This window comes from Monomorium pharaonis, chromosome 1 (assembly GCF_013373865.1).
Source record: "Monomorium pharaonis isolate MP-MQ-018 chromosome 1, ASM1337386v2, whole genome shotgun sequence".
In the NCBI taxonomy this organism is placed as follows: domain Eukaryota; kingdom Metazoa; phylum Arthropoda; class Insecta; order Hymenoptera; family Formicidae; genus Monomorium; species Monomorium pharaonis.
Genome location: NC_050467.1, coordinates 25,979,915 through 25,996,380, shown reverse-complemented (window position 1 = coordinate 25,996,380; position 16,466 = coordinate 25,979,915). Strand labels below are relative to the sequence as shown.

The following is a 16,466-nucleotide window of genomic DNA, read 5'->3' as shown; positions in this document are numbered from 1 at the left end:
AATCCTTTAGAGTCTCGTGCAGGAACGTGTTCGATTTCGAAGAGAAAACTTGTAATATATCCGCATATATTAGACACTATATATATATATATATATATATATATATATATATATATATATATATGTATGTGTGTGTGTGTGTGTATAACATACTATTAATATTAATTATATTAAATCTGCGCATTTTATCTCAAGCAACAAAATCAACAAATTATTGCATTGTTCATCAAACGTACTATGAATATCTTTGTAATCTTGGTTGTCAAAATATTCATAATGTGGAACGTATGATGTAACTTGAAATATCTTTATTTAAAATCTACGGTTAGATATTTTATTCTATTTTTTGCACGAGACTCCGTGGGATGGTCTTTGTTCTATCATGAATAAACTGTGAATAATTTTGTAATTCTGTTGCTCTAATCGAATAAAAACAATATATAACTGAACATAAGTAATTTGAACGAACCGCATACTCTTATCGTTATATCGCTTCATTCGCTGATATACATTTCGGCAGCGAAGAAGTCCGACGGATCCTTGTCTTTTTCTATAGTCTTTTCTATCAAAACATCTCTCGCTATGCCGGAAACCCTACATGTTGAGATCTCATTGTCTATTTAGATGTTGGGGCGGCCGGCTGTTGATGCGGTGGCGGCTGCCCCGTCATCCCCGTCAGTCTTGGTTGCGAGGAAGCGAGATACTCCTTATAATATGTAAACTCCGGCGGTAGAAACGACGACGCAGCAGCGGCGGTCGTGGGCGGAATCGGCGGTGGGAACAAACCGTTGTAGAACGCGGGATAATACATAGGATTCAGGATTGTCGAGGGTAGGAACTTGCCAGACACGTTTGGCAGTTGCGGCAACGGGAAGGGGGTAGAGTTGTTTTGCGGCACAAATCCCGATGGTATGCTGGGTAAACTATGCCGCCGTCCAGTCTCGCTCTGCCTGACGGATTCCTGATGCTGATGCTGCTGCTGTTGTTGTTGTTGTTGTTGTGCTGTCAAGGATAATTTCTCGCCCTCGCTGATCCTACGATGTTGATGATCCCTGCTAACCTCCGCAGTTGCTTTCCTCCTATCGATGTTCATTTGTTGCTGTTGTTGTAACGTCGTTGCTTGCATTCTAGGACACGAACTCGCACTGTGATGATTCAGATGATTTAAATTGGGTACATTCGGTATAATAGGGTGACTGGGTTTCCTCGGTGTATATGGCGAAACCGGCTCGCTTCTCACCGTATACTTTCCATTTATTTGTTGCGGTGGTGGTTGCCTCCTTTGCGTGCTATTTATCGTTCCTATCGCACCGCTTTTGTTAGGTGGACTTGGTATTTGGACGTGAGACGGTATACTTAGGTGGTGATTGTTTTTGTGCTTCGGATTCACTAACGTAATCTCGAGATTATTCGACGCAATAGTTCGACTGTCGATTACGTTTTGGTAGGCGGGAAAAGGTACTTGCTTTGGACAGTCGACAGCAGGCCTATCCGACGGTTTATCCTTGGCGGGTGAATTTCGCACGTCGAGATTTAACGGATTAGGCCTCTGCACTACAGGTACTCTGACTATTTCTAGACTGGGCCTAGGGAACGACAGTTTTTCGCTAGACTTTTGTGTCAGATCGAGAACAGCTCCTCCTTGCCCGATATCGTTAGAGCTCATGTGCGGATGCTGCGAGCGTTGTTGCTGCTGCTGCGGATGTGAATGTAAATGCGACAAATGGTATTTTGGTGGAGAAACAAGAATATCCTTGGGATTTCCATAAACTGTCTTTTCATTATGGACAAATATCGATCGTGATTGCGTCACTTTCGGTGGAAATAATCTGCCGTTTGGAATATTTGGTGGAACGAAACGGTTTGGTTGCTGTGTAGACGGTACAACATTCGCATTCGCGTACAACTGTAACAGCGCGGCATTGTTCGAGCTACCGAGGTTTATCACCCGACTATTCGTCACGTTATTGTTATTCATCATGTTAATGTTGTTATTATTATGATGAGCCGGTAGTTGTTTGATCGCTGGTATTCGCGGCGGCTGATGATTTTGATGGTCTTGCGGTGACGATAGCATGTGTCCTATGTCGGGTGTAACAGTGACGGATATTAATTTAGGAATGGAGTTGGGTGTGACTGGAAGCGGATACGGCGAGATCGATGGTTGTCTCTCTTCAGTAGACTTCATTGTAGCCGGTAAGGGGGACGGTTGCTGCTGCTGATAGTGGTGCTGGTGATGGTGATGCTGCGGCGACATGCCGACGTTGCTTTGAATCACGCTTGGTCGTGCTTCCAGTTCGACGGCGGTGACCTCAAGACCGCCTTCTCGCAAAATTTCGAGTTTACGTTTCTTGAAGCTGGGAATGATTATCTTGTCTCGACTTGTGTCACTCTCGTTTTCAAGGTCGATCACCTCGGGCGATCTACTAGAAACCGGCGGTACCGTCGTCTTCTCCGCAAATTTCTCGCCGCTGAACAGTGGTATGTTTTCCTTCCCCTGTGCTAGTAGAGTCGTCTGCTTGGGATCCAATTTGATCTCCTTCATATCCTTTTCCGGCGGAGGCGTTAAAGTGACAACCGTCGACGCGTTCGTCGGTACACTAGTCACGGGCAAGCCTGGTGGCGAACACGACGGTGGAACTTGTTGGGATATTAAAGGACTGTTGAGCTGCCGCTCCAAGACGCTCTGATTGTTACTGGTACCATTCGTCGGCGTGGTGGAGGGTGTGCTATTGGGCGTTGAGATAGACGCATTGGAGGATGGCGGTGGACTTGGCAGTTGGCTAGCTTGCTGGCTGGAAGGTGTCGCATTATTGGCGATTATTGTATTCAAGGACTTCAGGCGTTCCGGTTTTACTCGCACGCTACGTAACGAGGATGTCTTGCCACCGGTTTCGGCTTTGGGTTTCTCACTCGAGAATAAAGTCTGCGCACAAGAAAAAATACATGAATAATCTAAACTGCATTAAGTATTGTTTCGGATTAATTAAATTAGTGCCATTTACCGTTGTTGTTGTTGTTGTTGTTGTTGTTGTTACTGCTGCTGCTATTATTGGTTGCAACGGCGATGTTGTAGTCATAGGAATTGCATCTATAGGCGGAGGTGTTTCCGACGTATACATATCGTTCGGTTCCTCCTTGATATCTAAATCCTCGGACATACTCATACTCTTAGTACGTCGTCCATGATTCAGTCTCACTTTTGTCTCTTCGCCTCGCTGATACTTTTCATACAATAATAATAATCTGTAACAAAATTTTGTTATAATTTGGATGTAATTTGAATAATCTATGTGCATAAAAAATCTCTAAATGGAGCTACGTTCAAAGTTATTAAGGAATATGTTTTTCAGCAAGTTAACATCTAAATATGTAGAAAGAAATGTTGAGATTTTACGTGGATTTTAAGATTTTTATTTATAATTTATTTATAACTTCATAGACTTGTCATATGCTCCGTCCGTTTATAATCAAAAGAAATTTATAATTGTTCATGTTGGACTCAATATTTTCGGTCTTTTTAATTGGCGTGATTATGACATCCAATTCGGTTAATTTTAATAATTAAACTCACTACTTGAACTTCGAATACCATAAAGATTGATTAATTCGTACTTAGCTAGATTCCACTAATTTGAAATTGTACTAATGATCCAAACGTAGAACCGAAACATCTATATTTATATATGTATATTATTGTACTTTATTTATACATAAATTTATACACGACGAATCTATGTTGGCTCTTATTGGCATTCACCTGTTTCAAATTATAACTTTGGTTCTATTTATTTTTACATACAGATGTTAAGAAGCAGACGCAATATTAGAAGGTGGTTAATAATTTTAAACACAACTAGATACAGATACTGTAAAGATGTTAAAACTTAATTAGATAAAGACAATCGTGATAAGAATTTGCTGGAAATACTTCACTTTTCATAGTGTTGACGTGTAATAGTCGCCGCGTTAGTGGAACCCGTGTTGCCACCGATGTCATCGTAGATAGTTTTCCAAAGACGTCCAGCAGTGACGGAATCGTAACCACCGAGCATTTGCACTTTCGTGTAAAACAGGAACAGATCAACTGCGGAGAAAGAACAAGATCGTTAGAATCATAATCACAGGACGAATGCGATTTAAATTGAGCAAGAAGGAAACCCTGCTGTGTCTTAGCTCTTTGCAGTCTGACGACCAAATCGTCGCCGGAATTGCGCGGATAGAAATTGGAAAAATGAGAGAAATCGGTCTTGCCCTTCCGGTGGCAAGACCGGTCATCGGATAGGAAATCCGAGGAAAAATAACAAGATACTGACTCTGCCTGTAGCCCAGCAGTGGCATCTTTCCGATCGGCCTACCCCGAGAGTTCATAAAATTGTGCACGTCGGTGATAAACTTCTTTTCTTCCACGCTGATCTTCCTATCACTCCGCCGTACCCCGGACGAAGGCGGCCTCCCAACTGTGGGAATCACCAAGCTGGTGTTGCTGGCCGCCGACGTGCTCTTCGACGTCGACGCTACTGATGCTTCGCTCTCGTTCGAAGATTCGCCTGGCGAAGCGCTGCGCTTTTTACGCTTTCTTCGTGGTCTGCCCTTTAACTTTGGCGCTGAAAATCACAAACATATTGCTCAATCATTGCGCAATGTCAATTTCATCTAAATTTTGCATGTAATTTTCATGTTTCGACTAGAAACATATCACATAGAAAAAATTCTCTATTATAAACAAACGTAATTTGTTTATATAAAAGCATTTTGTAGTATGTAAGAAAAATATATTTATCTTTATTCAATATATTCAATAATTTTCATAAATTGAGAAGAAACCAATATCGGATGGAAAATAACAATATCTTCAAGCTAAGAATTGGATTTTTTTTCCAATACTGTTATTATCAAAACAATCATCTATTGTTTTTGAATGACTATTGCAATATTGAAATAAAAATACATTTTGTTGAAATTTGGATTTACCAAATTTTTCATATAAGCAAAAATTATCATTGCTCCATATAATATATCTCGCTATATAAAATAATAAATTTTAATAATATACACATTAGTTTTAATTTGATACTAATGTTTTTTTCATGCATTATTTCTATATAGAAGAATAAGAGATGGAATTGTAAAATGTGTGTGGTACAGAAAAAACAAAAAGTTTTTGTGTACATTGCAAGTTATTTATAAAGTCTACAAAAAATTAATTTTTCTGTAATGCATTTTTTAATCCTTACAATACAACACACTGAGATTCACAGTACCCCAATGATACCTGTTTTATATATCATCTATAAAAATAGCCTGAGGCATAAAGCCTTTTTCGTAAATAAACTTTGCATCCTCAATGCAATCTAGTGCAAACATATTTTAAAAGATTTAAAGTTTTAAGAAATGTATCCGATATATGGCCCTTTGGCATGTGCATCAAAAACCGTTAGTAGGGTTTCCTAAACTTCAGGTGTATGAATCGACAGAAAAAAATAAGTGTGTATCATAAGGGTTAAGATCAAGATATATACTCATGTATGTCATAATGTATGCAAATGTTGAAACAAATAAAATAAACGTATTTTATGTAAAACAATTGTTCCAGCACTAATGTCGTAAGCACAATATGTAGTAAGACTTATGAATAGGATAGGCACATGTAACCTGTTGAATATCTTGTGTATGGATTACAAGGTCGAGAAAGTATTCATTTATTTTCATATGAAACAATCAATAAGTCGACTTGAATGTCTAAATGATTCAAAATGTTTGTAGAATGCAATAATACGATCAACCATTTGTGGCTTTATTCATTTAACTTTATTAATTTAAGCAATATTCCTTGTGTAACACTTTATACCTTGTAAAATTCAATTGATTTCCAGGTAATGTCTTTTTTTCATTTGTTTAATATATCGCACGAATACTACACAGCAATCATCGTAACATAGAGCTTTGATCTCTATTGATATCTGATATATATGTTTGTGTATGATAATTTGAACAGAAATTTATGTAACATTGCAGCAATCATTTTCAATTGTGCAATAACTGCAAGCTGAAGTATTGAATAAATTGTTTGCTTATTAATAACAATAGTTCAGGAAAATAAAAGAAATGTAGTGCACTGCGCTTGACAAGTGCTTCACGAAAAGGTTCGACAACGATGGCTCGTGTTTCATTTATGATTAATCAATTGTCAGTTAACTTATTTCGACTCGATAGTAAAATTATGCGTATTATGCTGGCAACAGGTGCGGGCGCGCGACACGACGGGCGACGGAATCGATTTTCGAACGTGGGATCTAAACTTTTCCTAACTTCTTTCTAAAGTTATTACAAATATATTTACCGGCCTTACCACATATATTCAGATAAACCACTTTATTATTTTGAATTCGCATCACAATGGCCATCGTTTTCGTCGTGAAGGTTCGGCAGGCACTCACGATTACAGGTCCACCGACAGTCGCACGTGATTTTTTGTTTTCCCTCTCACGTACGACGTAAAGGAACTTGGCGAAAATGTGACGGGGGGCACGCAACAGACAAAACAAACGAGTCACAAGATTCGTCGTCAATTCGAGTTGCGGGTTGCGTCACGAAGCGACGAATTCGGGCGCGCAAGCCTCTCTTCCGATCCTCTTACAGCGGCTAGTCACTCAATCAGTTCATTCCAGAAGCGATATTTTCCGCAACACGGCGTACATACGGTCCTGCAGTCGACGACGATTGGGACTAGGATCCGTGGTCCGCGTACGAGATACAAGTTCGTTAGAACTGTACAATTTGCACGACTGTCCACCTAGCACATATACACGTACAGGATACTCGTTACGCTCGTCGAATCGCGATGCACGTGATACTACATATACATACACGCGATAAAACGTCTCGGTGGCGACAAACCAGATCGCGCGTGCGACAAAAAAAAAACCCGCACTATCGCGACAAAAAACCGCAATTTTGATCGCGGCCAATAGAAGCTGGGCAATGAGCGGCGCCACCACTAACCGGCGTAGTCGACAATCGGATTTTCGGACACGAACATCAATACATACGTATATCACGTGGCGGAGGAAAAAGGAAGGGGGTAGAAGGGCCGTCGATTTTTCTCGATCGGTTGACTACAGGCACGCGACGAACACCGGACGAATGCATGCGAGCGTGCAGGATCATGCGTGCACGCTCGGCACCCGTTTCCCTGCTCTCCCGCTCCCCGTCCGTCCTGTCCGGATTACGCGCGCGACCGACGTTGCGTCGAAAAACGACGACAAACGGACGAGAGCGTACAATAGATTCTAAGTTTGTTGGGCCTTATCTCTCGTCGTCTATTATATCCCTCGGGATCGTTCTCGCATCGAGCGTGCGCAGCCCAATGAAACGCGCCACATCGCAAATTGTTTTTTTCCTGGCGCCGGCGCGAGCTAGTCTGCATTCTCTTTTTCTCTTTCTCTCTCTCTCTCTCTCTCTCTCTCTCTCTCTCTCTCTCTGTCTCTCTCGTACACATCGTTAAACGAGCGAGCTGTTATGTTTTGCCGATCGGTATCTTCGTATTATCTCTGCGTTTCATCAAACGAATACAAAGAGGGAAACATCCGAGAGGGAGAATCGAAAACAATATCACTCAATTCATGTTTCATACATGTCCAGATTTTTCTCGACGCGTCTATATATCGATGCGTAAAATCAATTTGTTATCGCGCGAAACCTTAAAATCTATCGTTAAAAAAAAGCGCTACGTTAACATTGCTAATTGCATCGCAAAATCGAGATTATAGATTTATTAATTTCTTATCGAAGCTGCAAAATATTAATTGTATAGTTTTAATAATCGAAACGTTCTAATATTTCCTTCACAAATTTATTGTCCGCATAGTTGCCAATTATTTACGATAAAATAATGCCGATTCAAAAAATCTGTCAAATAAAAGTTATAAAGGATGTTTAATGAATCATAATAAGGCTGATAGAAAGCAATGCGCATTGTTGAAGACAAAAGAAAAGGGGAACAAAGCTTTTTAATGATTGCGCATTTTTCAAGAGTAATTAATTTAGATGCGAAAATATTATGCTGCATGTTTGTATGCTTAATTATATCTTGTGCTGAGAGATTACTGTTACTGGTAATAAATAACCGCAATTAAGATATTATTGCCATAACCTTCCAGTATTAAAAATATATCAGTATTTTCGCAATTGCTATATATTGCCATTTTTTCGAGAGATAAGTAAAAGTTAATAACGATGTCAGTGCTTAGTATTAATAGATAACATACTATGTATAGTAACATGTTATACATAATATAATATACATTCGTATCAAAACAAACTCTAAGGTCGTATGTTACAAACGTCTACAAGTCAAACGCATGTACGTAAATGCCATCAGCATCCAGTTAAACGTACACATGAATAAAAATATTTTCGCAAAATAATTTCTTTCAATTTTTTAAAGAAAATTGTGAATTTTGCAAAAGAAATCAAAGAAAAGAAATTCTTATTAATGTTTAAAAACATACGACACATTTATTTAAATTTTTTTTTTAAATTTCTCATGCAATCAATAAAGTAATATTTAATAATTTGATAATAAAAATAATTTATATTTAAAAATATTTCTATGTAGATAATAAGAAAAGTTTCTTCTACACTTTCTTTTTTTTTTTTTGAAGAAGAGAAATTATCTCTTGATTGGTACGTGTATTATGATTTGTCAGACATCTCGCACTATATCCGTTATAGCATAAAATTGTAAACAGATGTACATATACACTGCTCGACAATGATTCGTTCTTAAGCATCCCTCGCGGAGTAAGGGAAACATAGAAAGAAAGTAACTATGACATCAGCCGGCATGGTGACTGACTGGACACATTTATCGATCTAATTATCGATCGCTGCGAAATAGTCGCTAGGTCGATAAAGATCAACGCCCCTCTTACCTAGCGAGAGGTTTCGATAGGATCGAAATACGATGAGTCATTGTCGGGCAGTCACGGAGTAAGAGAGAAGGAGGGCGATCTCCGTGAAACAAAAGTGATACCGTTTTTAGACCCTTAATTGGGAGGGAATTTGCTGAAAGGAATGGATTCATATCCATGGTCGTCATTTAGTAAAGAGAGAGAGAAAGAGAGAGAGGGAAAATAAGTCGCATCTGTGAGTTGCATTTTCAGAAAGCTGACATTATTTCTCCCTCTCTGTCTTTACAAATGGCGACCGTGAATATGAATTTCATCGGATTTCCTTCCAATTAGGGATTTAAAAACGAGATCACTTTTACTTTTACTGTGATCACATAAATATTGCTATTCGCACGGTACGAAGATCATACTCCTCTACTCTTACTCCGTGCGAGTAGTGAACAACAAGTATACATAACCATACGATGACGTGAGATTAATTCTTTACGCAAGGTTTCTTTTACGAATCAAGTCGAAACCGACATCATACATACCCAAGTGATTGCACAGCAATTCGTGAGTCTCGAGATCCGGATAGTCAAATGTGTCCCTGCAGAAGAGCACCCTGGTGCCGGGGGTCGCGGTAAAGCCCCCTAAGGCGGCGGCGATGGACGAGCACAGCCAGGACGGCTCGGCACCCTCGAGTCTACGTAGGAGCGCCCGGTAACGGCAGTACCTGGGATACGAGAGTACCACTACCTTCGTCTGGAAGCCGTCCAATTTTTTCGACGAGTTCAGGTTAGTCTCGTAGTCCTTCTGGTGCTTGTCCACGTCCGAGAAGTCGATCCCCGGGTCCGTCAGCACCTGCGGTTGTGGCATCTCGTATCTGAGCGGACTGGTCTCCGGGGACGACGTCGGGGTTGTCGGATAGGACACCTCCCGGCCCCACGACCATTCTAACGTAGGTGAGAGCCATGTGACTAGGTCGTGCACGCGGACGACTACTTTTTCTGAAATCGTCAGCACCTCGTCCTGCAAACAAAAATATTGCGAAATATTATATAACTCGTGTGAATTATAAATAATTGAATTGTCCAAAAAAAATTTATTTTTAACTCATTATTTACATAAAACTGTGATTTCTTTTTAATTTTTTTATAATTAATCACTAAAAATGGCAAATGATAACTAGTTTTTTAACGAAAAATATATTACTGTTATGGAAAACGGTATATCATAGGTATATCATTACGGCGTAATTTATTTTAGATAAATGTTTGTCCATTATAATTCAATATGATGATTACAACCTTATTATACAAAACTTACATAAATTACAATATGCATGAAATTACAACATATTAAAACATATTACATGTCGTATTATTCTGCTATTTCATTCATGTTATATTAGTTATATAAAATTAACGAAATAATATTAACGTCCATATTCCAAAACGTCATATTTGTTGCCATTATATTTTGATTGTTGTTTATATAAACCTAATCAAATGATAATTAATATCTAACGTTATTTCCCTTGCTATGATTATGTTTTGATTTTCGTTCTCGTGACTTTACAAAAAAAAAAAAAAAAAAACTAGTTGCAGTGTTACTTAAATATACATATTTCAGAGTCATTACATTATAATTGACTGTTACATTATTAGAATAATTTTGTCTTCTCCAAATACGTGGAGTATTTGCCATCCAATTAAAATATTTTTGCTATTTCATAAATTTCATAAATTTGCTATTTCATAATAGGAGGAAAAACTATAATGTTTTAATTTGTTCTACTATTTTAACGCAATAATTGCGCAAATAATAAAAAAAATTGTCATCAAGAGAGTAAATTAGCATGTGAATAAAAATTACGTGCGTCAAATTCGCGATTTGAATTAACGGGAAGAAATTTTCCCGATAGAATTCTCATTTACCTACGTGGCTCCGTCGTATTTATATCGACTTTCAATTGAGAACTAGCGACTCTACATGGGAATCCCAGGAACTCGCGAGCGAGAGCTTTCGCGGAGAGATGTAACTGTCGAGGGGGAACTGAAGAGGGAGAAGAAAGGGGAGAGAAAGACGAGAGTATGTGTAATAGTCTCTCCTTTCTCTACTATGTGTGATACGTTATGTACGTACATAATCCACGCGGTATAAACTGTGGTTTATGCTGCATCTCGAGTGCATCGTTATCTGCTCCGCCTCCACGATAATTTAATTGTTCGCCGGTGCTTGCAGCGCGACGTCATTTTCGCCAAGTTTGACTTATTACTTGCCCCGTATGCCTCTGCTCTTTCCGCATTAGACGCATAAATTATTATTGCCCATTCGAGCAGAGTTCAAACGCTTATGCAACCTCAACGATACCGCATGTAATCGAATGACTCTGTCATAACTGCGCGCGCGCGTTATGTATACATAAATTTGTATTATTGATCATTATTATATAACGCATTGTCCCATTGTTTACTTCTAACAGCGCCAATTGCATATACACAATATTATACGTCCATTATCTGTTCTTAATGTAGATAAAAATTCTCTAACTAACGATATGTTTGATTTCTCGATTTCTTTTTAGCACCTTTAGCAAAGAAACGATAGCGGTCCACTGAAATTATACAGGTATGTACAAGTTTATTTCGAAGAGCTTTCAGCTTTGACAGGAACAAAAATAATTTTCCTCGCGTTTCCGAGCGTGGCTTCTATGGCCAGTGACTCCATGTAATTCGATAAATTTTCCACACGAGTGAAAATCCGCGCGCCGTAAGAAAGACACACACTCTTTCGGTAATTGTGCAACGCGCCAAGCGGAGCGTGATTTACCTCGTACACGCCCGGGGCGATTTTATATAGTGGTTAACGGAAGATAATTTATTGGCGTTGCAATATCTATCGGGCTGAAGTTCGGAAACGACTTTATTTATACGTGACATAATGTTCTATTTGGCTTGGGAGCCACTGTGTGTTGCTCGGGTTATACTTTCATCTTTTAGCTCTCTCTCTCTCTCTCTCTCTCTGTGTGTGTATTCGCCGTATTCCCTCTCTGTTAACTCCCCGCTCGCCTCTCCTCGTCTTTCCCCTTCGCCCTTCTTCTTCCTTCCCACCCTCATCCGAGAGTTCTTCCAATAGTAGTTTCCCTTCTACTATAACCTTTCTACCGGTCGGCTTCTGTCGTCTCTCTCTTTCTCTCTCGCCATCCTCCCTTTCGGTCTTTTCCCCTCAACCCCTTTCTCGCTCGCTCATCTCGCCTCCTCCTCCTCCTCCTACCATGCACCTCATTCCGTCGTCCCCACTTATTCGCCCGCGGTACTCCCCGACGTGTGTTTCTCGTCTCTTCTCCCTTCGGCTCGCAACCGGCGGCACCGGCGCTAGCGATGGGCCCGATCCAATTCCCGAGCTGTAATTTTCAATCGATTCACAAGCGGCTCTCGTCGTCGAAAGCCATCGACGGACATTAGAATAATCGCTGTCCGATCTAATAATTGAATCAACGCTCGCATCGCGTTTCGTTACCCCGCTTCGTTAATTCCCTGCGCGACGTTGCGTTGAAAAAATGTTGTAAAAGCTTTAAAAATAATTTCAAATATAATTTCCATTTAAGACACGGGCAATGGAAATTCTTTTATAGTACAATACGGTAACGTTAATTTTGCCCCGACTTGATTCTAACCGTTGACTATAATAATTCCATTAAAATAATTCTATAAAATCTATTTCTTTTATAACAATTGAAAAAATATAAAATCTCGTATTTTTTTTCGTGTTTTTTTATCTTTATGCATTCATTGTTACACTATTTTACACATTTTAACATGTCCAATTTTTAAATACAAGACAACGTTAAAAATATTATATCCACGTTGTTATTTAAATATCATCCTGCAAAAAGCAGATTTTGAAAATGATAATTCTTCGATACTCTTACGATCGTTGAAGCACACGAGTTAATAATCGCAAGCAAAATTATTAGCGAGGCACAATGTATGTTGTTCAAGTCAGAATAACTCGCAGTAGGTTTTACTCTACGAAGCAATTCCGAATGCAAGAGGTTAATTCTACGGAAGAGAAGGTTGCGACCTCGGAGAGGCTGCGATTAACCTCCCGTATTGAGATACCTCGACGAAAAAAATATCGGTACCGTTTGGATCACGCTTGATCCTATCGCTGCGTGGTCCTACGTGTCCGCGCGTGCCAATTTGTTCCGTTTCTCTTTCCCTTTCTCCCTTTTTCTCTCTCTCTCTCTCCCCCCGCCCCCCTCTCTTTTCTCCGGGCAAATATTCAATGCTGAAAATAAACCTCCGTGCGAGGACGGAAAACCATGATTAAATATGGAATATATCATAGAATATGTCGTATCTCGACATGAAATAAAATTGTCATGAAAGGATTTTTAGAATTCTTGGTCTTTATTTATTCATAGCGCATTCTTCCAATTTAAACCGTCTTAAAATTTTATTAAACATTTTGCAAACTCCTCTTGAAAGTTTGTAGAATATTCAAACATTTCTCTTTTTACGTTATCTTTTCCTTGCTCTGAAATAATTTTCATTGGATAGGAAAATTTGTGTTTTAAAGGGAAGTTCATTATTCCGATTGACTCAAAGGCAAATTCTCTCGACTTTTAGTGGATTTGTTATGTGAGCGATTTCCCAGGAGTGTCCGTCGGGGATTCCGAATTTTACGAGACGGTTATTCGACTTGCCGAGCACGATTCCGCTGATCGATTGTTTTTGTTCGCACTTGCGGCGCCAGGCGACCATGAGTTTTCGCCGCAAGCACGTGTAATTCAATTTTAAAGTTCGCAAAGTCGCAGATTTAACGGAAAACGGCATTGTCAGCGGCAAAACGATGTATGCGAAACAAATATATCGGCTTGAAGTTAGAGTACTTGGCAAGAGAAAAGTTGCACATATCGTATGAAGTTTACGACATGTAAAAAGGGAATTTCATCTCATAAAATGGCGTTCTTTAATAAAATCTCTCGTGCTCCTCCGCGTCAAAAAACTTCTGCCGCGATAACCGTAATGAATTTCGATGAAACGCGAAATTACAATATATAGCAATATATCTCGCTCTGACTCGCGTGTATCACCAGAGAAACGGAGTGAGAGATGAGGGGTAAGGGGTAAGGGATGAGCGGTGTAGACACGCGCGTGTAGCATCATCGCGATTGTTCTGACGCGGCTGCAGCCGTGCGCGGTCGAATGCGAATTGCGACGACGCGCGACGCACCGGCTACGGGTACGGACGCTACGGTTCAACCTCGCGGCGATGCACGCACACGGATACGCCGCGACATCGAGTCGATGCACCACACTGCGTGTCGAATCGGAGTGATAATGTATTCCGACGTTGCTACGGCGCGGCCGATTCGTATGCGTCCTAAACACACCGATAACCTATCAATTTGCAAGCCTTCGGTATGCAACTAGCGCACGGTTAATTCAGATGCTTTTCTTCGGCGTAGAAAGAGAAACCAAAAGATTAGCTTGCAAGAATCTCAATAATTATTGTGATAATTATTAAACTGCCAGGGAAAATTTCATTATCTTATATACTTTTTATACTTTTTAAATTCTGTTGTTTGAATTTGGTTCAAGTTATCATACAATAAATGTAATAATATTGCTCTATGAGTAGAAAAATATGCAATCAAACGAACATTGCTAGGGGCAAATTGAAATAGATTTAACAGAAATATTTATTTAAAGGACGTATCTATAAACGACACTATTTGAAATAAAATCTTTATCTTCACATTTCAATATATTGTGGATAAATAAGTTCTTATTTTTTTCTATTTTTTAAAACTGCAAAATAAAATAATAAATAAACCATATACTGTTTACTTTTTTATATCACAAAATAATTTATTTTAAACTGCATTTTCTAGAGATAAATATTTTTATTAAATCTGTTTTAATTTTTCCCCAGCACTGAATGTATCTATTACTATTTTCTCTTTCAACTACTTTTCTCACCATTGTATGAAAATACAAATAACGAGAATAAAAAGACTTAACGAAGAGTTTCCTTAAAATACTAATCACGTACGTCATTATGATTTACTAACGTTGATAATAAATGAGATATAGGTATATACATATATATGTGTATCTCCACTAGAACTATGTAATAGATGAGATATCACAAACGACAATATTTCATACTGCTAGACGCAGTAAAGAGTGGGGATAAAGTCGGAGGGCTTAGGCCAAGGTTTGGGTGGGGCTAATTATCAATATGAGAAGAGCGGATGGGGCGAGCAGAAGGATGCAAACTACATTGCGTTTCAAGACTTTCAAAGGAAGCTAAAAATTTTAAGAGAAACCGAGAGATTTATGTAGAAGTTGAAGAAAATTTATAACGTTATACAAACACTTGTAAAACTTGTAATCGATATATGGAAATTGTGTGACAAATTTGTTGTTATTTTATATATTACCATATATTTATATTATGAAATATTACCATATATTTATTAACGGTCAGTATTATTATTATAGTACGGCTTCTCACACGTATATAAATTGATATCTAATACATATATATATATATATATATATATATATATATGTATGTATGTATATAGTAATAAAATCTTTATTGAAAAATGCAACCTTCCACTTTATAAATGACCTTTTGCATTAAACGTAGCTGCTGGATATAATTTTACAAACGTATGTTACATCAAGTATAAATAAAGACGAAGAACATGTCCAGCATATTATTAGCATAGCCGCGAAAGTTTCTACTGCGTAATATCATCTCGTATCCAGGACTTCTTTATCTCGCGCCTCTCACCAAACTTCTTAAATGGGCTTTTGTAACTTAAATGAAAATAGATTCCAAGAGAGAAACGTGTTGTGCGAGTGAAAAGGAAAAAGAGATAGCTGTGTGTACTGAGAAAATTTTAGTTTAAATTGAAATTTAAGCGCGACATGATAAAAAATATTTTTGTCAGTCATAACTCTTATCGCTTTCGAGTTATCTAAAGTTAGTCATGTAAATGTAAGGCATAATTACAAAATAATAACCGTCGATTAAAATTCACGTCAGCCGCTTGATCGCCGATAATGAATACATTCTTGCGAAGCGTTATTGATTAGATAACGTCTTTGTGTCCTTTTTGCCGCTTGAATTACGTCCCGACGTCCTCCGTTACGAACCACATAAAATTCACTGTACAAGTGCGACTAATTGTAAAATAACGGAAAAAAGAAAAAGCAGATGGAGAATCAGAGTCGCAGGCTAAATCCGTGAAACTGCAGTTGACATATTCGTCGAGCGTACATAACACATTCATACACAGAACGGGATATGTAGCGTCTCGGCGCAGTGGTGGTCAATTTCTTCTATAAATGCTACATACTGTAGAAAATTGAGTTTTTAGATAAAATATGAGGACATCCATTTTTGACGAAATTTGTGTATTAGAAAATATACACAATTATTATATGCAAATGTATTTACGATTAAAAAAATCAACTTTGTTAAATCCAATAAAAATGGGAAAATTATAAATAATATAAGTGATGGAATTTTTAAAAAATTTTACAA

General features: G+C 38.5%; 1 protein-coding gene across 4 annotated transcripts in view; it reads right to left on the bottom strand.

The window, feature by feature from the left end:
- Positions 1-332: 332 nt before the first annotated feature.
- LOC105836206 overlaps positions 333-16,466 on the bottom strand; it is a 151,764-nt gene continuing 135,630 nt past the window's right edge. For 2 of the 4 annotated variants that reach the window (XM_036282983.1, XM_028192108.2), the window contains 5 exons: positions 9,449-9,926; positions 4,317-4,607; positions 3,937-4,087; positions 3,006-3,246; positions 617-2,926 (listed from right to left, as the gene is read on the bottom strand). In XM_036282983.1, the coding sequence (XP_036138876.1) occupies positions 617-2,926; positions 3,006-3,246; positions 3,937-4,087; positions 4,317-4,607; positions 9,449-9,926 (3,471 nt within the window). Of the gene's footprint in view, positions 2,927-3,005; positions 3,247-3,936; positions 4,088-4,316; positions 4,608-9,448; positions 9,927-16,466 lie in introns of all 4 variants that reach the window. The other 2 variants (XM_012680085.3, XM_012680087.3) reach the window with 2 other exon arrangements.